The 13,489-nt window shown below is 38.6% G+C and overlaps 1 protein-coding gene across 16 annotated transcripts in view; it reads left to right on the top strand.

Annotated features, from left to right (window-relative positions):
• Nucleotides 1-13,489, top strand: part of ank3b (ankyrin 3b) — a 178,108-nt gene that overhangs the window by 125,162 nt on the left and 39,457 nt on the right. For 5 of the 16 annotated variants that reach the window (XM_063482630.1, XM_063482622.1, XM_063482621.1 and 2 more), the window contains 5 exons: nt 2,997-3,120; nt 7,997-8,099; nt 9,748-9,792; nt 10,712-10,818; nt 12,618-12,650. In XM_063482630.1, coding sequence (XP_063338700.1) covers nt 2,997-3,120; nt 7,997-8,099; nt 9,748-9,792; nt 10,712-10,818; nt 12,618-12,650 — 412 coding nt within the window. The remainder of the gene's footprint in view (nt 1-2,996; nt 3,121-7,996; nt 8,100-9,747; nt 9,793-10,711; nt 10,819-12,617; nt 12,651-13,489) is intronic. The other 11 variants (XM_065471627.1, XM_063482634.1, XM_063482632.1 and 8 more) reach the window with 6 other exon arrangements.

The following is a 13,489-nucleotide window of genomic DNA, read 5'->3' as shown; positions in this document are numbered from 1 at the left end:
GTACTTCAAGTATGTAGTAAACTCAAAAGAAAACTTACATAAACAGCTGGAATCAACAAACAAGAAGTAGCTTTTCAACTGTTTTTAAATATACTTGTTTTTTTTATTGTGAAGTCTTATTAGGTGGTTACCATAAAGTTGTTATCAACTTTTCAATATGGGTGAAAGCCACTATGTGAAAGGTGTTTTGTGGTTTTGGAAAGTTCTGTGTGCGCCTCCGGCACGTTTACTAACCCTCGATATTTAATTATCTGGGGGCTTCAAGTTTTTAATACAGCCTTAGATAGAAAGTGTTTGGACATGTGGCACATAAATGGTCAGCATGAACAGATTTGCTTCTTGGCTTTAAAATGCATTACAAAAACTTGATGCTTTTCTTAATACCCAAGAGCCCTAAAGTTTGAAAACATTCTCCAGTGAGTTTCCAAAGTCAGGTTCTGTTTACTGCCTAAATGTTACCTCAAATGAACCCTTCCACGTCTATTACAGGCAGAAAATGCAAATTTGAAATTGAATTAATTTGGAGGTTCAAGAATCAGGCGTTCGTGTATCAGTGGGCCGGTATTATTGGCCAGCATTAGCTATTTACTGGTCTTTCTGTACCAACATTTAAACTGGCTGATAAATGAACATTTAAAAAGTAAAGACTAGAGAAATGCCCTTCAATTAATGTACATATAGCAGAGCAATATCTGTTTATGTTTTGTAGCTGAATAAAAAAAGGGCTGATATATCAGAATACTGGCTTTTACAAAATGATATGATAAAATCTGTGTCAGTATTGATCTTAAAAATCCATCAGGCTCTAGCCAGAACACTGACTGTCAGCCTTGTGGATAATATAACACTTACAAAAAAAGACAGGAAGGTTGGAGGTAAAATAAAAAAAAAGATGATGTTTTTAAAACAGTAGACTGTCCTCTTGAAAATTAACAGTGCAGTCCATAGAGGTGCAAACAGGCATGTCAGCAGAATCCTTTGAAAAATAATGGGATAATGTAAAAAGAAAACATGTTCATGAAAATAACATGTTGAATTGCAACTACTGCAGATACACTGAGTATTGGTATGTTGACTAGAATCTAAAAAAGTGTGTAGACATATGAACAATTTGCATTATCCATGACAATGTACAACATCGGTTTGTTGCACAGATAAATACATGCCTGTATTTCCCTCGTGTCTCTCTATAGATGCTTCGGTGTCAGTGCCAACCGGTATAATCTGCATTGTTTCATCCTTTGTTTTGATGTGGGTTGTGGCAGAAGTCACATTGTTAGAATCTTAAGCTAAATTTGGCACAGGTCACCAAAGCTCACTCTGCCCATAATGCAGTCTAGAACCACTGCATTATTATCAGCACATTTTGCTGGACTGGCTTTTCAATTTTCTACCAAGCTGCAAGTTCCAGTTCTTTATTAGATATTTGCATAATATCCGATTCAGGAAAGAAGTGGCAAAATTACAACTTTCTGACGTGCAAAGCAGCTGAACGAGTGAGGTCATTTGTGACTGACACCAAAGAATTTACATGGAGAAGCAAGAGAGATAAAAAAGGGGGGGCAGACAGAGTCAGCAGTACTTTGGAAATTCAAGAGACATACAATATGATATGTAAACAAACCAGTGCACAAATAGAAATCACAAGATTGAGAACTGGAAGTTAAGGAAATCAGAGTTTGTACATTCCACTCTATGTTCTCCTGTACATCCAGTTTCAGTGTTAGACGGCTAAGTCTGAGTCACACACCCACTTACTATTTCTGTCCTGCAGTGAGCTCTAGGTGTCTGTTCGGAAACTCACACACACACACACACACACACACACACTGGATAATCCTGGAGTGGGGTGGGTAGGCGGGAGAAAGCCGATCTGTTTGTGTGAGTGCCGGGCTGTGAAAGAAAGATAGACAGTGTGTGCAGGAGAGAGCGACAGAGAGCTAAAGGGAGGTTACAAGTCGAGGAAAAGTTAGTTCAGGGCGAAATCCTCCAAACTGGACTTGTGGCTGAATGAAGTGCTTTAAAGCAGGAGGTGAGTTTATGGCTAACTGAGGAGGGGGTTTCTGCTCATGTTGAAGCTGAAATGAGAAGGGTTCCCGGAGAATGGGTTGGAATGTGGCCAGATGGGGTCTGTAAAATGTTTGTGAATATGTGTGTGTGCAAGAAAGAGAGCGAAAGTTTAGGGGGAGGGGTGCTGTACCAGCAGGGGGTGAGGGGACACGAGAAGGAGAGGGAGGGTCTCTGTTGCTTTGTGGTTGCTGGAATGCCTTCCTTTTCTTTCCCCTCATTTTTCTGCCTGCATGCACTTGCTCTCCTCCCCTCGCTTTTTTAACTGCAGTCACAGGTTCATCAGTAGGATAGGAACTACTGTACCTCTGAGGGGAATAGCATGCTCCTACCTGTTTTCTTGCGACACCTGTAACGTATGTTTCTATTCACTTCTTTGCTACATACTTGCAATGATGTCCTGGGGCTCGGCTGTAGAGAAAGCATTTTCATCTTGTGGTCAGTTAAACCTGCTGAAAAACTCTGAGTTTACCTTTATTTTGATATAAAAGTTAGTTTTGTAAGCCCTGATAGTGGAATTATTTGCTGTTTCCAAGCTTTACTTGTTACTGTTAACCATTTCTTTGTCACCAGGAGACAGAGACAAAAAGCTTTCAGTGACAGCAGGACTTTTGTTTGTGTTTGTTGAACCAAAACTGGACTGGAAAACAGCCTGTAGGCAGAAGCTGCATTGATTTGTCTAAAAGAGCCCGTGTGTATGTGTGTGTGTGTATGTGTGTGTGTTTGTGTTTTGGTCTGCATGAATGATAAAAAACAAGGCCAACTGACTGGGCACCACAGATTTGTGTTAAAGATCTAACCCAGAAAGCAGTTATTGATTGAAGAGACTGCGACCTTAAAGTTTTGGCATTACCTGCTGCAGACGAGAGTAAAAATGTATGCAGAACCTTTTTTGTAAAGTTAACTCCCTCTGTGTTTTAAACCACCAGGTGACGATGCGATGACGGGGGACACGGACAAATATATGGCCCCCCAGGATCTGCGGGAACTGGGCGACGACTCACTCCCTCAGGATGGCTACATGGGCTTCAGCATTGGTGCACGATCTCAGAGGTAACATGCTATAACATGCAGCAATTTGCGTTTGTGCTGTGTCTGCTCCTAGCTTTTGTATGTTTTCTACATGTAGCATTATAACATCAGTTGTTATGACATACATAACATTGTAGCTGCCATAAAGACTGTGAGAAATGTAGAGGTTTCCAAAAATTTTACATTTCCATGGCAAAAAAATTTATTTATTTATTTTTTACCACGGCTGTAGTTTTGTTTCAACATTTTCCCAGGAGCAGTATTTATAGATCCACGACTCTTATAGATCCAGGCATAGCTTCTGGGTTTAAAATGTGAAGCCAACTATTCTGACCTTAATTACCTCACTCAACCTTTTTGTGATGATTTTATGGTCTCATCTGGCAGTTTAGGTCTATTAACTTGGTGATGGTGGCATTTAGAATAAAATAGATGATAAAGGGTGTAGCTATGTTGCGATTTAGACAACTCAGTGTGTCAGGCAGAATCACCGTTGTCTCTTTATACAGCCTAATATCTGACATGGGAACAGACAAATAGTATTTGCAAAAGAATGAAGGTTTAAAGACTAGTTAAAGGTGAAAATATCTTGTGAAGAAAGCGATTACCAACCTGACCGACTTAGCCCCTTGATTAACCCTTTATTGATTTAAACAGAGCTTCCTTGCAAGCAGTCAGGTGGCTGCAAGCTATCACTACGTCACCAATCTTCTCATACCACATATTTTACAAAGATGTGCAGATAACGTGTGCTGTGGAACTTGTTCAGCCAAGACCTAAAAGAAAAAACATGGGCGTAGCACAGGTCAAGTGGCTGTAAAATAAAATCTCTAAAGTACAAAACAAGAAACTGCTCGTTCAAACGAGTTTGTGGATTTTTTGGAAAAATAGTTGGGCACGTGCTTGTTTTCATTTGTGGTCATCTCTACTTTTGTAGTGCAATTTATTTTTATTTAATGGGTCTTTTTCAGACACAGTTACTGCTTGACTAGATACTGCAGTGTTAATCAGAACAGGGTTCATGAACTACTCCTTTTAACAGCACAAGAAATCTTGTGATACCTCATGATCTAAAAATACAGTTTGCACACGGAAAATGGATAAACTCACAGAGATGCAGGTTTTTAAGTTGTATATGATCTTATTTGTATGTCAGAAGATTTTAAATAACAATGTAGCTTTCCATTATTCTGATCCCTATATGTCACACACACAAACACACCCAGAGGTTACAGTTTGCACCCTGCAGCTGCTGAACATTATGCTTGTATGAAAATATTGACACTTGTGCAACTGGCTGAAGAGGGAGGGGTTATTGAATATCTGAAGCGTGACACACATGCACGCTGAGCCACAGGAAATTAGAAGCACGTTCGATTGCATGGCCTTGAGTGCTGGGTTAGATCAACACACACTGTTTGAGGGGTGATGTCTGTGCGTGCGTGTGTGTGCGTGTGTGTTTGACCAATCTAGCTTAGAGGTAGTTTAACAAACTGGTTTCTCCTGCAGTAATTGGTTCAAATAACTTCCAGTGCAGTCCATCTAGAAGATAATTAATTTTAATAAAAAAGCTATAAAAATAAAAAAGTTTTAGAAAGTGCCTTCCAGGTTTTCCTCATAATATTATTAACCACAGAACATGAGTATCATGTATAATTTATGATACTAGAGGTTCATGTAATACAAATTCTGATCCCCAATTTCAACTTAGCAATCTTTTTTTGTTAGAAAGAATAGAATAAAATAGCCTTTTATTGTCATTTTACATGTACAACGAAAATAGTGGAAGTTCGTTGTAAGAATAGATCAGATTTAAAGTCTTATTCAATGTGATGAAATGGAGAATTATCATCCGTGTGCAGTTCATCTCAGCTCTAGAATGTTTGGAGTTTTACAAACACGTGATTTGGTTCCATGGTCTGAAACACGGGCTATTTGGTTTCAGTCTTTTTGTTCTCCCCTTTTTTTATAGCTACAACAGATAAAACTCAAATAAAACTAAGTGCTTCATACCAGCAGAGCAACAAAAAGCAGGCAAACCATAGCTAACTGATGAGAATAGTGGCCTCAGAGATTAAGGGTCATTCAGATCTCAGAGCTGGACTACCTCCCTATTTGCAACTCCTCCCTCATGCACAAAGTTTCAGGCAGCTGGTTAGGCAGTCAGCCATTTGTCATCATTGTACCAACCTGCATCTGTGCTCTGGCTTCTCGTTTTTCTGTCCACTCCTCTGTTTGTTCATGATGTTTTATTCTCTCCTCATGTCCGTTTTTAACGTTAGTCCGAAAGTCAGGTAAGACTCAAGGCATGAAGAGGCCTCGCTATACCTCCCCCATCTCACCCCTTCCCCACTCCCTTAAACCCCAGTTGCTATCAGTATCATGACTCTGTGGTTCAATGTAATGCATATTGACCATATTTGTTTAACACATTTGACTACTAACTCAATGATCTTGACCAGTTTTGTTAACTCTGTGGCACTGTGTGTTTGCTGTGGTTCACCTGTGTGATCTCTGTCTGATTTCTTACTTTCAGTTAATAAGCGCTCAGCTGGTTATAGAGAATAGTGGTGTTTATTTTTATGTTTGATTGTATCTTGGTCTTTGTGGGTTTTCCACAAAGGTGGAGCTTTGCATCATTTTGATTTCTGTGTGAAGTACTCCATCGAGCTTCCAGGGACCTGAACTGATATCTGTAGGCAATGAGGATGCTATTGCCTTCATCAGTTTAGGCTCAAATAGTTTATTCCTCTGTACGTTCAGAGAATATATACTGTATACTCTGTAATAAAGATATCAAATGTGATTTCATGTGGATAAGTAGTTACATCGTAACAAATATCACAATGTGAAATTGCAATGTTATTGTGGAAGAAACAAATCCATGCCAAGTGACATTTTTGTGATCTCATAACATTGCAAGCATAGTCTGTAAAAGAAGAAAAGGAAAAAAATCTTTGGAAAAATCCTTTTGTTGTATCGAGGTCTGTCTAAAGCCAGCATTCACGTCCATTTTTCCGACCTCAGTAAACACTTTCCTGCTGATTTTATGGGCTCAGCTGCTAGTTTCAAGCCTGCTGAATAACATATAAAATTATTATCATAGCATTATGACCATTATCAGAATGAGAGAAGGAGGATTATCTATCATCTAAAGATATATTAACGTGCTGTTAATCAATTCTGTGTCATAGTTAGATCTCCCCTTAAATCCCCTTCGCCCCTGGCTTATCAGGTCCAATTTTAAACCATCAACCTGGCGAAGGTGAAAAAAATGATTCTTGCAGATCTCTGGGACTTCACCTCTGTGGTTGATGTCACAGAGACACAGCTGAAAAAACAAACAAACCCAAATAAATAAATCCCTGCAAACAGGTTGAGTAGCACTTTATTATAATAGTTGTTATTACTGTAGTAACTATAGTTGTTATAGTTATTTTTCCTGATTTCCAAAGCTGTGACTGCATACATTTGGTCAGTTGCAGTGATAGTCCCAGAGCAACATTAATGAGAAATTGCTAGAAGCAGAATTACTTGTAAAAGTATTCAAATTTTAAGTTGGAGCTGTACAAATGAATTTAATGTTATTTAGATTGTTGTTTGGACAGGACAAGTGAAACTCTTTCAGTACTGAATCGCTTCACAACACAAGTCTGACTTTAACTACGGGCTGTAACAAAAGTCAGATATCATCTAGTCTTTTTTTAGATCATATCTTTGGCTTTTTTTATAGAAAATCAAGATTGCTAATTATGCCCTCATTAAGATCATTAAACATTTTTGTTCTGCAGTTTCCTTTAGTTTAACCAGTATACAGTTTCATGCAATATACATTTATCTCCCCGAAATTATTCCACCAATTTGAAATAAAACATTTTTTTCTTCTTCAGGAATAATTTATGTTGAGGACATAACTTTTGATTCCTGGAGACACAAATCAATTGAATGGAATGAATGGAAAAAGGACTCCCAGCTATAAATGTAAAATCTTTGGATAATTGTATAAAAAAATAAATCTGTTGCAGCCACATCTGCTCTTGGTTTCCACAGCCTTGTGATTTTAGAATTTAGAGTTGTGCTGTAGAGCACTTCCTGCCATTGATAGTTAATTGGTTCACATCAGTTTACTTGCATAAAGCTAATGGCACTGATGTAATTGCTGTTGGGATGTTGCAGGCAAACATTCATCATGTCATTGCTCAGGAATGCTCTTTATTTGCCTCATAAAAGTTTGTCTCAAAGCTCCCATCACAAACAACATTACAGCCTGCACAAGCTGACAGATGTATACAAAGACATGAGGAGTCAAAATAGCGCCAGCTAATTATCACCAAAGTTGTCATTATGATGGGTAAATACCAGCTCCCCTCTCCACCAGCATCTGTCGTCCATCGTGTAGCAACCTGCCTTCATTTTACACGCTATCCTGCTTTACTCAGGCTTATGGTGCTTTATTCTGTGTGCAGCATGGGATCAAAGTGAAGAGGCTAAAAATGCAGGAAGTGTAAGAACAGGTGTAGATGGAACATGTGTTTTGTTTCTTTTACTGTACACTGATCGCCCCAGAAGTACAATCTCATCTGCATCTGAATTTTTTTATTTAGATTTTTTTTATCACTTCAGCGAAGTTACACATCAGTCATTTCTCTTAACTTTTAAAATGTTTTCTTGTGGTTGTTGTTGTCACTGGTGCCATACAGTCAGGTTCCTGGAAGCTGCATGCATTTAATGTGTTTGTGTTTGTTTTTTTTGTTTGTTTTTTTCTGTTCACTTTCATACCCCTTTACCCTCTGCTCCCCCTACCACCACCACCACCTCCTCCTCCTCCTCTTCCTCACCTCCCCTTTCCATCACTGTGACTGTTGTCTTGGTAATCTACTACGACAACCACACCAAGCCTTCGTTCCTTCAGTTCTGATAGGTCCAACATGCTGAACCGGAGCTCGTTTACACGGGACAGCATGATGATAGAGGAGATACTGGCGCCGAGTAAGGAGATGGTACGTACACTGACTGGACCTTCGGGTCTTAAAAGTGGACCTATTGTGCTTTTTCTTATTTCCTGTCATATGAATCATGTTACAATGTTTAATCTTCAACATAACCAGGGCCAACGTGTCAAACAATGAGGTCAGTGTATTTACAAATAATCCAGATAAGCTCAGACTTAAGACTGCTCTAAACTCTCAGTTTCACACAGTCCCTAATATGGACATCACACATAAAAGTCACATCCAGCTGCTGTTCAAATCTTTTGTTTGCGAGGAGCAGCCAATCACAAGAAAGTTGGCTTAAAGGAAGGGTGATGGGCTCTGAATCAGCTTGTTTCAGATTTTGGATGAAGTGAGAGGCTGCTCATATAAATAAGGATTATTATGAATTGCAAATCATGCAAAGCTATTCTAGTGGGAGCAAAAAATCAGCATTACAGGCCCCGTTTGAAGCTGCTCATGCTATGCTTTATACCTCTTGCTGGCTGCTCCCTTAGTTTAATTCTCTCAGCCGGTAATCTGCTGGTCATTAACTTTACAAGTGACACACTTCTGTCTCCAAATGTACCGAGGTGTCTTGGTGCTGTGCCAGAGGCTATGCAATACACCAATCCTCTTACACTTGAGTTGCCACTGACATAAAGACGATCAATCCAGTTACAATTTACTGAAAGAGGAAATGAGATTAGTGCTACCTGCTGCTATCTAAGAGGGATTATTGTGATGCCCCACTTACTTGAAAGATGCAAGAAAATAGCATTTAAGGTTGCGAAGAAGTCAAGTAAAACTTGTTTATAGAATACCCCATGAGTTCAATGATAGCGCGGATAAAGATTATGTTTGCCTGTGAAGTGACAGGTAAAGTCTTTCTTGCATAAGCAGTGGCAAATGTGCATCTCTGTGTCTTAAAATGTAAAATTGGCACCAAACATGACTCTTTGAACTACTTGGTTTGCTATCCACAAAAAAGCTGAAACATGCTGAAAACTGCTAAACAGTTTTGCTTTTCTCTTTTCTTTTCTTTGGGAATTACTTCAGCCAGAACATGGTACATAATCTTTATATGTCAGCTAGCTATCTAGCTATCTTGTTGCTATTGCATAATGTAACTCTGCATTGAATCTGTGTAGAGCCTCTAATGTAGCTGACACAACAGGCCTACGCCTTTTCCATCATTTATAATATCAGTGGAGTTTCTCTCGTCAAGGTTATCTATCCTCCTCCAGTCGATTTAAAAATCCCACTGAACACCACTCAACCTCTTCAAACCTTTATTTTTTAGTTAATGCTTGACTGTAACACAACTGACCATTTTACTAGATTTACACAAAAATCCAGATAATTTTATTAGATAAAAAGAATTTGGACTTTTGTTTGAAACTCTGAGTGGTTCTTTTATATTTCATTGCTTTTGCAAGCTGAAGGGGCATTTGGACCCAGAAGTGGATAAAATGGTTTAACTCTGAATTAAAAACTTTGCTCCTTTGCACAAAGAGTGGTCAAAAACTCTGTGGGGTCTATTTAACTGAAATTTAAAAAAAAACTACATCTGAGACTATCTGCAAATTTATGACACCGGGACATATGATTGTGTAACTGGAGAGTAAAGATGTACTAGTTATTGAATAACCACTTGTTTCCTCTAACGCTGCTCCAGATGCTTCGTAAGGAAAAGTCTTTCATTGTAGAGCAGCACAATAAGGTAGATGTAGAAGTCATTATGCACTCTTCGTGTCAGTGGGTTTCCACATGTTGGTATCATTTAGTTGTGTAAAGCATTGTTAACTTTTCTTTTTTTTATATCACTTATTTCATCAGTTGGATTCATTTGTTACCTTACTGCTTGTATTTACAGTGTTTTAGTAGAGTAGCCTCCCTGTTTTTACTTATCCATGTGCCTTGGATAAGTAAAACCAAACTTTGTGTCTTTGTCACTCCCCGTTTTTCCGTAGCAATTTGGAGATTAATATAATATTCCAAGTATTTTTTCCTCATTAAATGTGAGCGAGTTTTCAGAAGTACTCTAAAATTTTAGCTTTAATTTTCTGTTTGAAGCGTGGTCTTCAACTTGACATGTCATATTGGTGCACATCTGGAGTATAAATAGTGAATCTGAATCTTTCAAGAGCATCCTCAGACTGATGACACAACAGGCCTGGTGTCAGTGCATCTGTCTGTCTGTAAACATTTTTAGTCGCCTGTTTTCTCCCATCTGATGTCTGTTTTTTCTTTCGATCCTTAATGTGGTGATTTTTCATTTGCATTTTACTCTGAGCTTCGTTTTGAATGTCATCAAGATGTTTTTGACAGCTTGTGTTCTAATGAAATGTAACATCTCCAGATTTGTTTTTCACGCTAAGCGACATCTGCTGCTGTCTTTCTCGTGAAGAAATGATTTTATGACTCATTCATAAATTTGCAAGAAATATCTACAAAACTAGTGATCCCCCTCTAAACTTTGACATTAAATAGGGAATATTGAAAAATCTGTAGCCTCCACACTATTAGCCTTGCATGTGCAAAAGCAAATGTAAAGACACAAGTCTTTACATTAAAAGGAGAAGTTAGTTGAGATTTTCACACACTCGTGAATTGCACTGACTCTGTTGTCTTCTCCACAGCATTTGGCAGCGGCTAAGGACTTTGACAGCGACTCTCTGAGGAGGTACAGCTGGACTGCTGATGCACTGGATAATGTCAACCTAGTGTCTTCACCAATACATTCCGGGTAAGCATGTTTGAAAATGTGAATGGATAAGAACAGGAGGAAAGAGTGGGGGGAGTAAAAAGGGAAAATATCTACTCTTCTGTCTGACCTAATCACAAAGATGGAGTGAAAAGGTGGAAGGAGAGGAAGGAAAACGGCTTACTAGTTTTATACCCTTTAGAGGAAAGGATGAAGTGACTGTCATCATCTCCTTCTGCTTATTATGTGTTTTCTGTCTGTTCTTCTTGCTGAGTCTCATTTTCTTTCCCTCTGACAAGGCAGCTCATAGATGCAGCATATTTTCTTCACCCGTTTTGAATCTTTAAAGCTAATACTTCGAGGATTTATGTAATTAAAAAAAATCAAACATTAATAACAAACAGGTGAAACTAGAAACTCTTTAAAACTGCTGTTAAAAATAAACTTTTAGTCACAACAAAGTAAAGCTGGAAAGTTGGCCTCTCCTCACCTTGATTTGAAGGTCACATAACTCATTGGCTCTTGCAGCTGTAACAGGTAATCTTGACCTCTTGGTTAATTGCCCGTTAAGGGACTCGTTTGAAAGTTACGTACACTGCCTGGCCCAAAAAAAAAAAATTACAGTTGCATTAATTTTTTATCAAAACTTCGTCTTGTTTAGTCAGACCACTGCGTAAAGCACATCCCAAGATTCTAAGGTTAAAGCCTGGACTGAACCACTCTTTTACAATTTGTCATCTTAGAATATGCCACCAGAGAAGAAACAATGCACTGTTCAAAAAATCTGGTCATTCAGTATATAAAGGTATTCACCTGACCTCATTTCTGGGGTATATAACATACATTAAACCAGATATCACCAACTAAAGCAACCCTAGATTATAACACAGCAAGCACAAGGCATGATGGGTACATCGCTTCATCAACTACTCCTGGTGCCTGAGGCCCCCATCACTCTGGAGCAGGGTAAACTGGACTCATCCTGTCCACATTTACCACGTAGATTTATTTACAGAGTCCAGTCTTTATACTCCTTATCAAACTGAAGCCTTTAATTCTGATTAGCCTCACTGATAAGACTACAGTTTGTTTGACTCTTCTGAAACACATCTTACAATGTGTTTGCATGAGAAATGAGAAGCTACTCACTGCATCAATTAGAGATAATTAACCTGTTTCCAATCTAAACATATTATGGGAGACTCTTACGTATTTGCTTAGTTAAACGCAGGTGGTGAGTGTTTTTGGCCAGGCAGTGTACAGCTGGACACTTCAGGCATAAACTGTTAAGTTAGGATTACTTAAATTCTATCTGTTACTTAAGTAAAGGAAGATAAAGCTATATTTTAAACAAAGTTTTATTTGACATGTTTGGGAATGGTGGAAATTTGCCTTTCAAGGGTGGATTTAGAGAAGAAGACTGGGGGAAAAAATTAAGCCACTGCCAGCAGTTGGTTATCTTTAGATTAGTGCAAAGATGGGAGAGAAGGAAACTGCTACACTGGCTCTGTCCAGTGGAAAATCCACCTACAGGCAGCTCTAAAGCTTGATTATCAACATGTTATATCACCTATGTTAAAGCCGTATAAAGACAAAAATACAGTTCTTTTGCCTGTGTGATGTAATTGGCTGCTGGCTGTTTAACGAATAAAGAAGACAATCTCCTCATCTATATCTCCACAAAACAGCAATTAAGACTATTTCCCATTTCCCACAGTTTTCCCTCAAATTCTTCCTTTAACTTGGGGTTCATTAATAATGATCTTCTCAGCTGTATTTCCGATTACAAAGCTCTGTGGTTGACCTGTCACTCCTCCGTTGCTTTGTCGTCCATCCTGCAGTTTTTCCTCTCCGCTCCCGCAGTACGACAGCAGGTGATTGACTGTGATTGGTTGCCTTCTTTTTATCACCACCACTACCTTTTTTTATTTAATTTTATTTCCCGATGACATTGCACCTTCCCCTTTATATTCACTCATAACATCTGTGTTTGCTGTTCTCACCCTGTGTTGTTACAGACTTGACGTAAAGTGTTTCGGACTGTTATCCCTGTATTTATTCTTTCCTGTTTGTTAGGAGAAAATCTTTGAGTTTCTAACTGATCTGAAAGAGTCTGTGTTGCCAGATCTGACCAAATGTGACTTTTAAATTTAATGTTGCTGACATAGGCTTTAGCCATGTGTTATGGTTTTTGCATTCTCCAGCAGCAAGCCTCTACTGTCTTGACAATCACAGGATTAGCTTTAAATAGTCAGTAAAAACATGGCAGATATGTCATTCTAGATCAAAATGTTAAAACTGAAACTCAGTAAAAGCGTCAGTTTGGTTTATAATGTGACAGTGAACCCAGCTCAGTATTTTATTCTTGGACTCTGCTAGAATAGTTTTGCATGAATCTTACACTGGCTCTCTGTGGAATCTCTCTCTCTCCCTTTAAGCATTCTCTCTTTGATTGGCTGCCCCTTGTTAGCAGGGGATTTTAACAGCAGGTGGGCGGGGCTTTATTCACATACACGCCCCTCTTTATGGCATCATGCAGAGCCAAGAGTAGAAAAAACTGACTGAAACGTTTCTTGAAACTTTGGCTATGTTTAACATGAGTATAGATGACAGTTAGAGTGTATGTATGACAGAAAATAAGGAAGCGCATAACAGATCCCCTTCAAGCATATTTTTAAAGCAACAATTCATGTGCTGTTTGTTAAATAACATA

This window comes from Pelmatolapia mariae, linkage group LG8 (assembly GCF_036321145.2).
Source record: "Pelmatolapia mariae isolate MD_Pm_ZW linkage group LG8, Pm_UMD_F_2, whole genome shotgun sequence".
In the NCBI taxonomy this organism is placed as follows: Eukaryota; Metazoa; Chordata; class Actinopteri; order Cichliformes; family Cichlidae; genus Pelmatolapia; species Pelmatolapia mariae.
The sequence above is the reverse complement of the archived record's forward strand: the minus strand, read 5'-3'. Positions and strand labels throughout refer to the sequence as shown.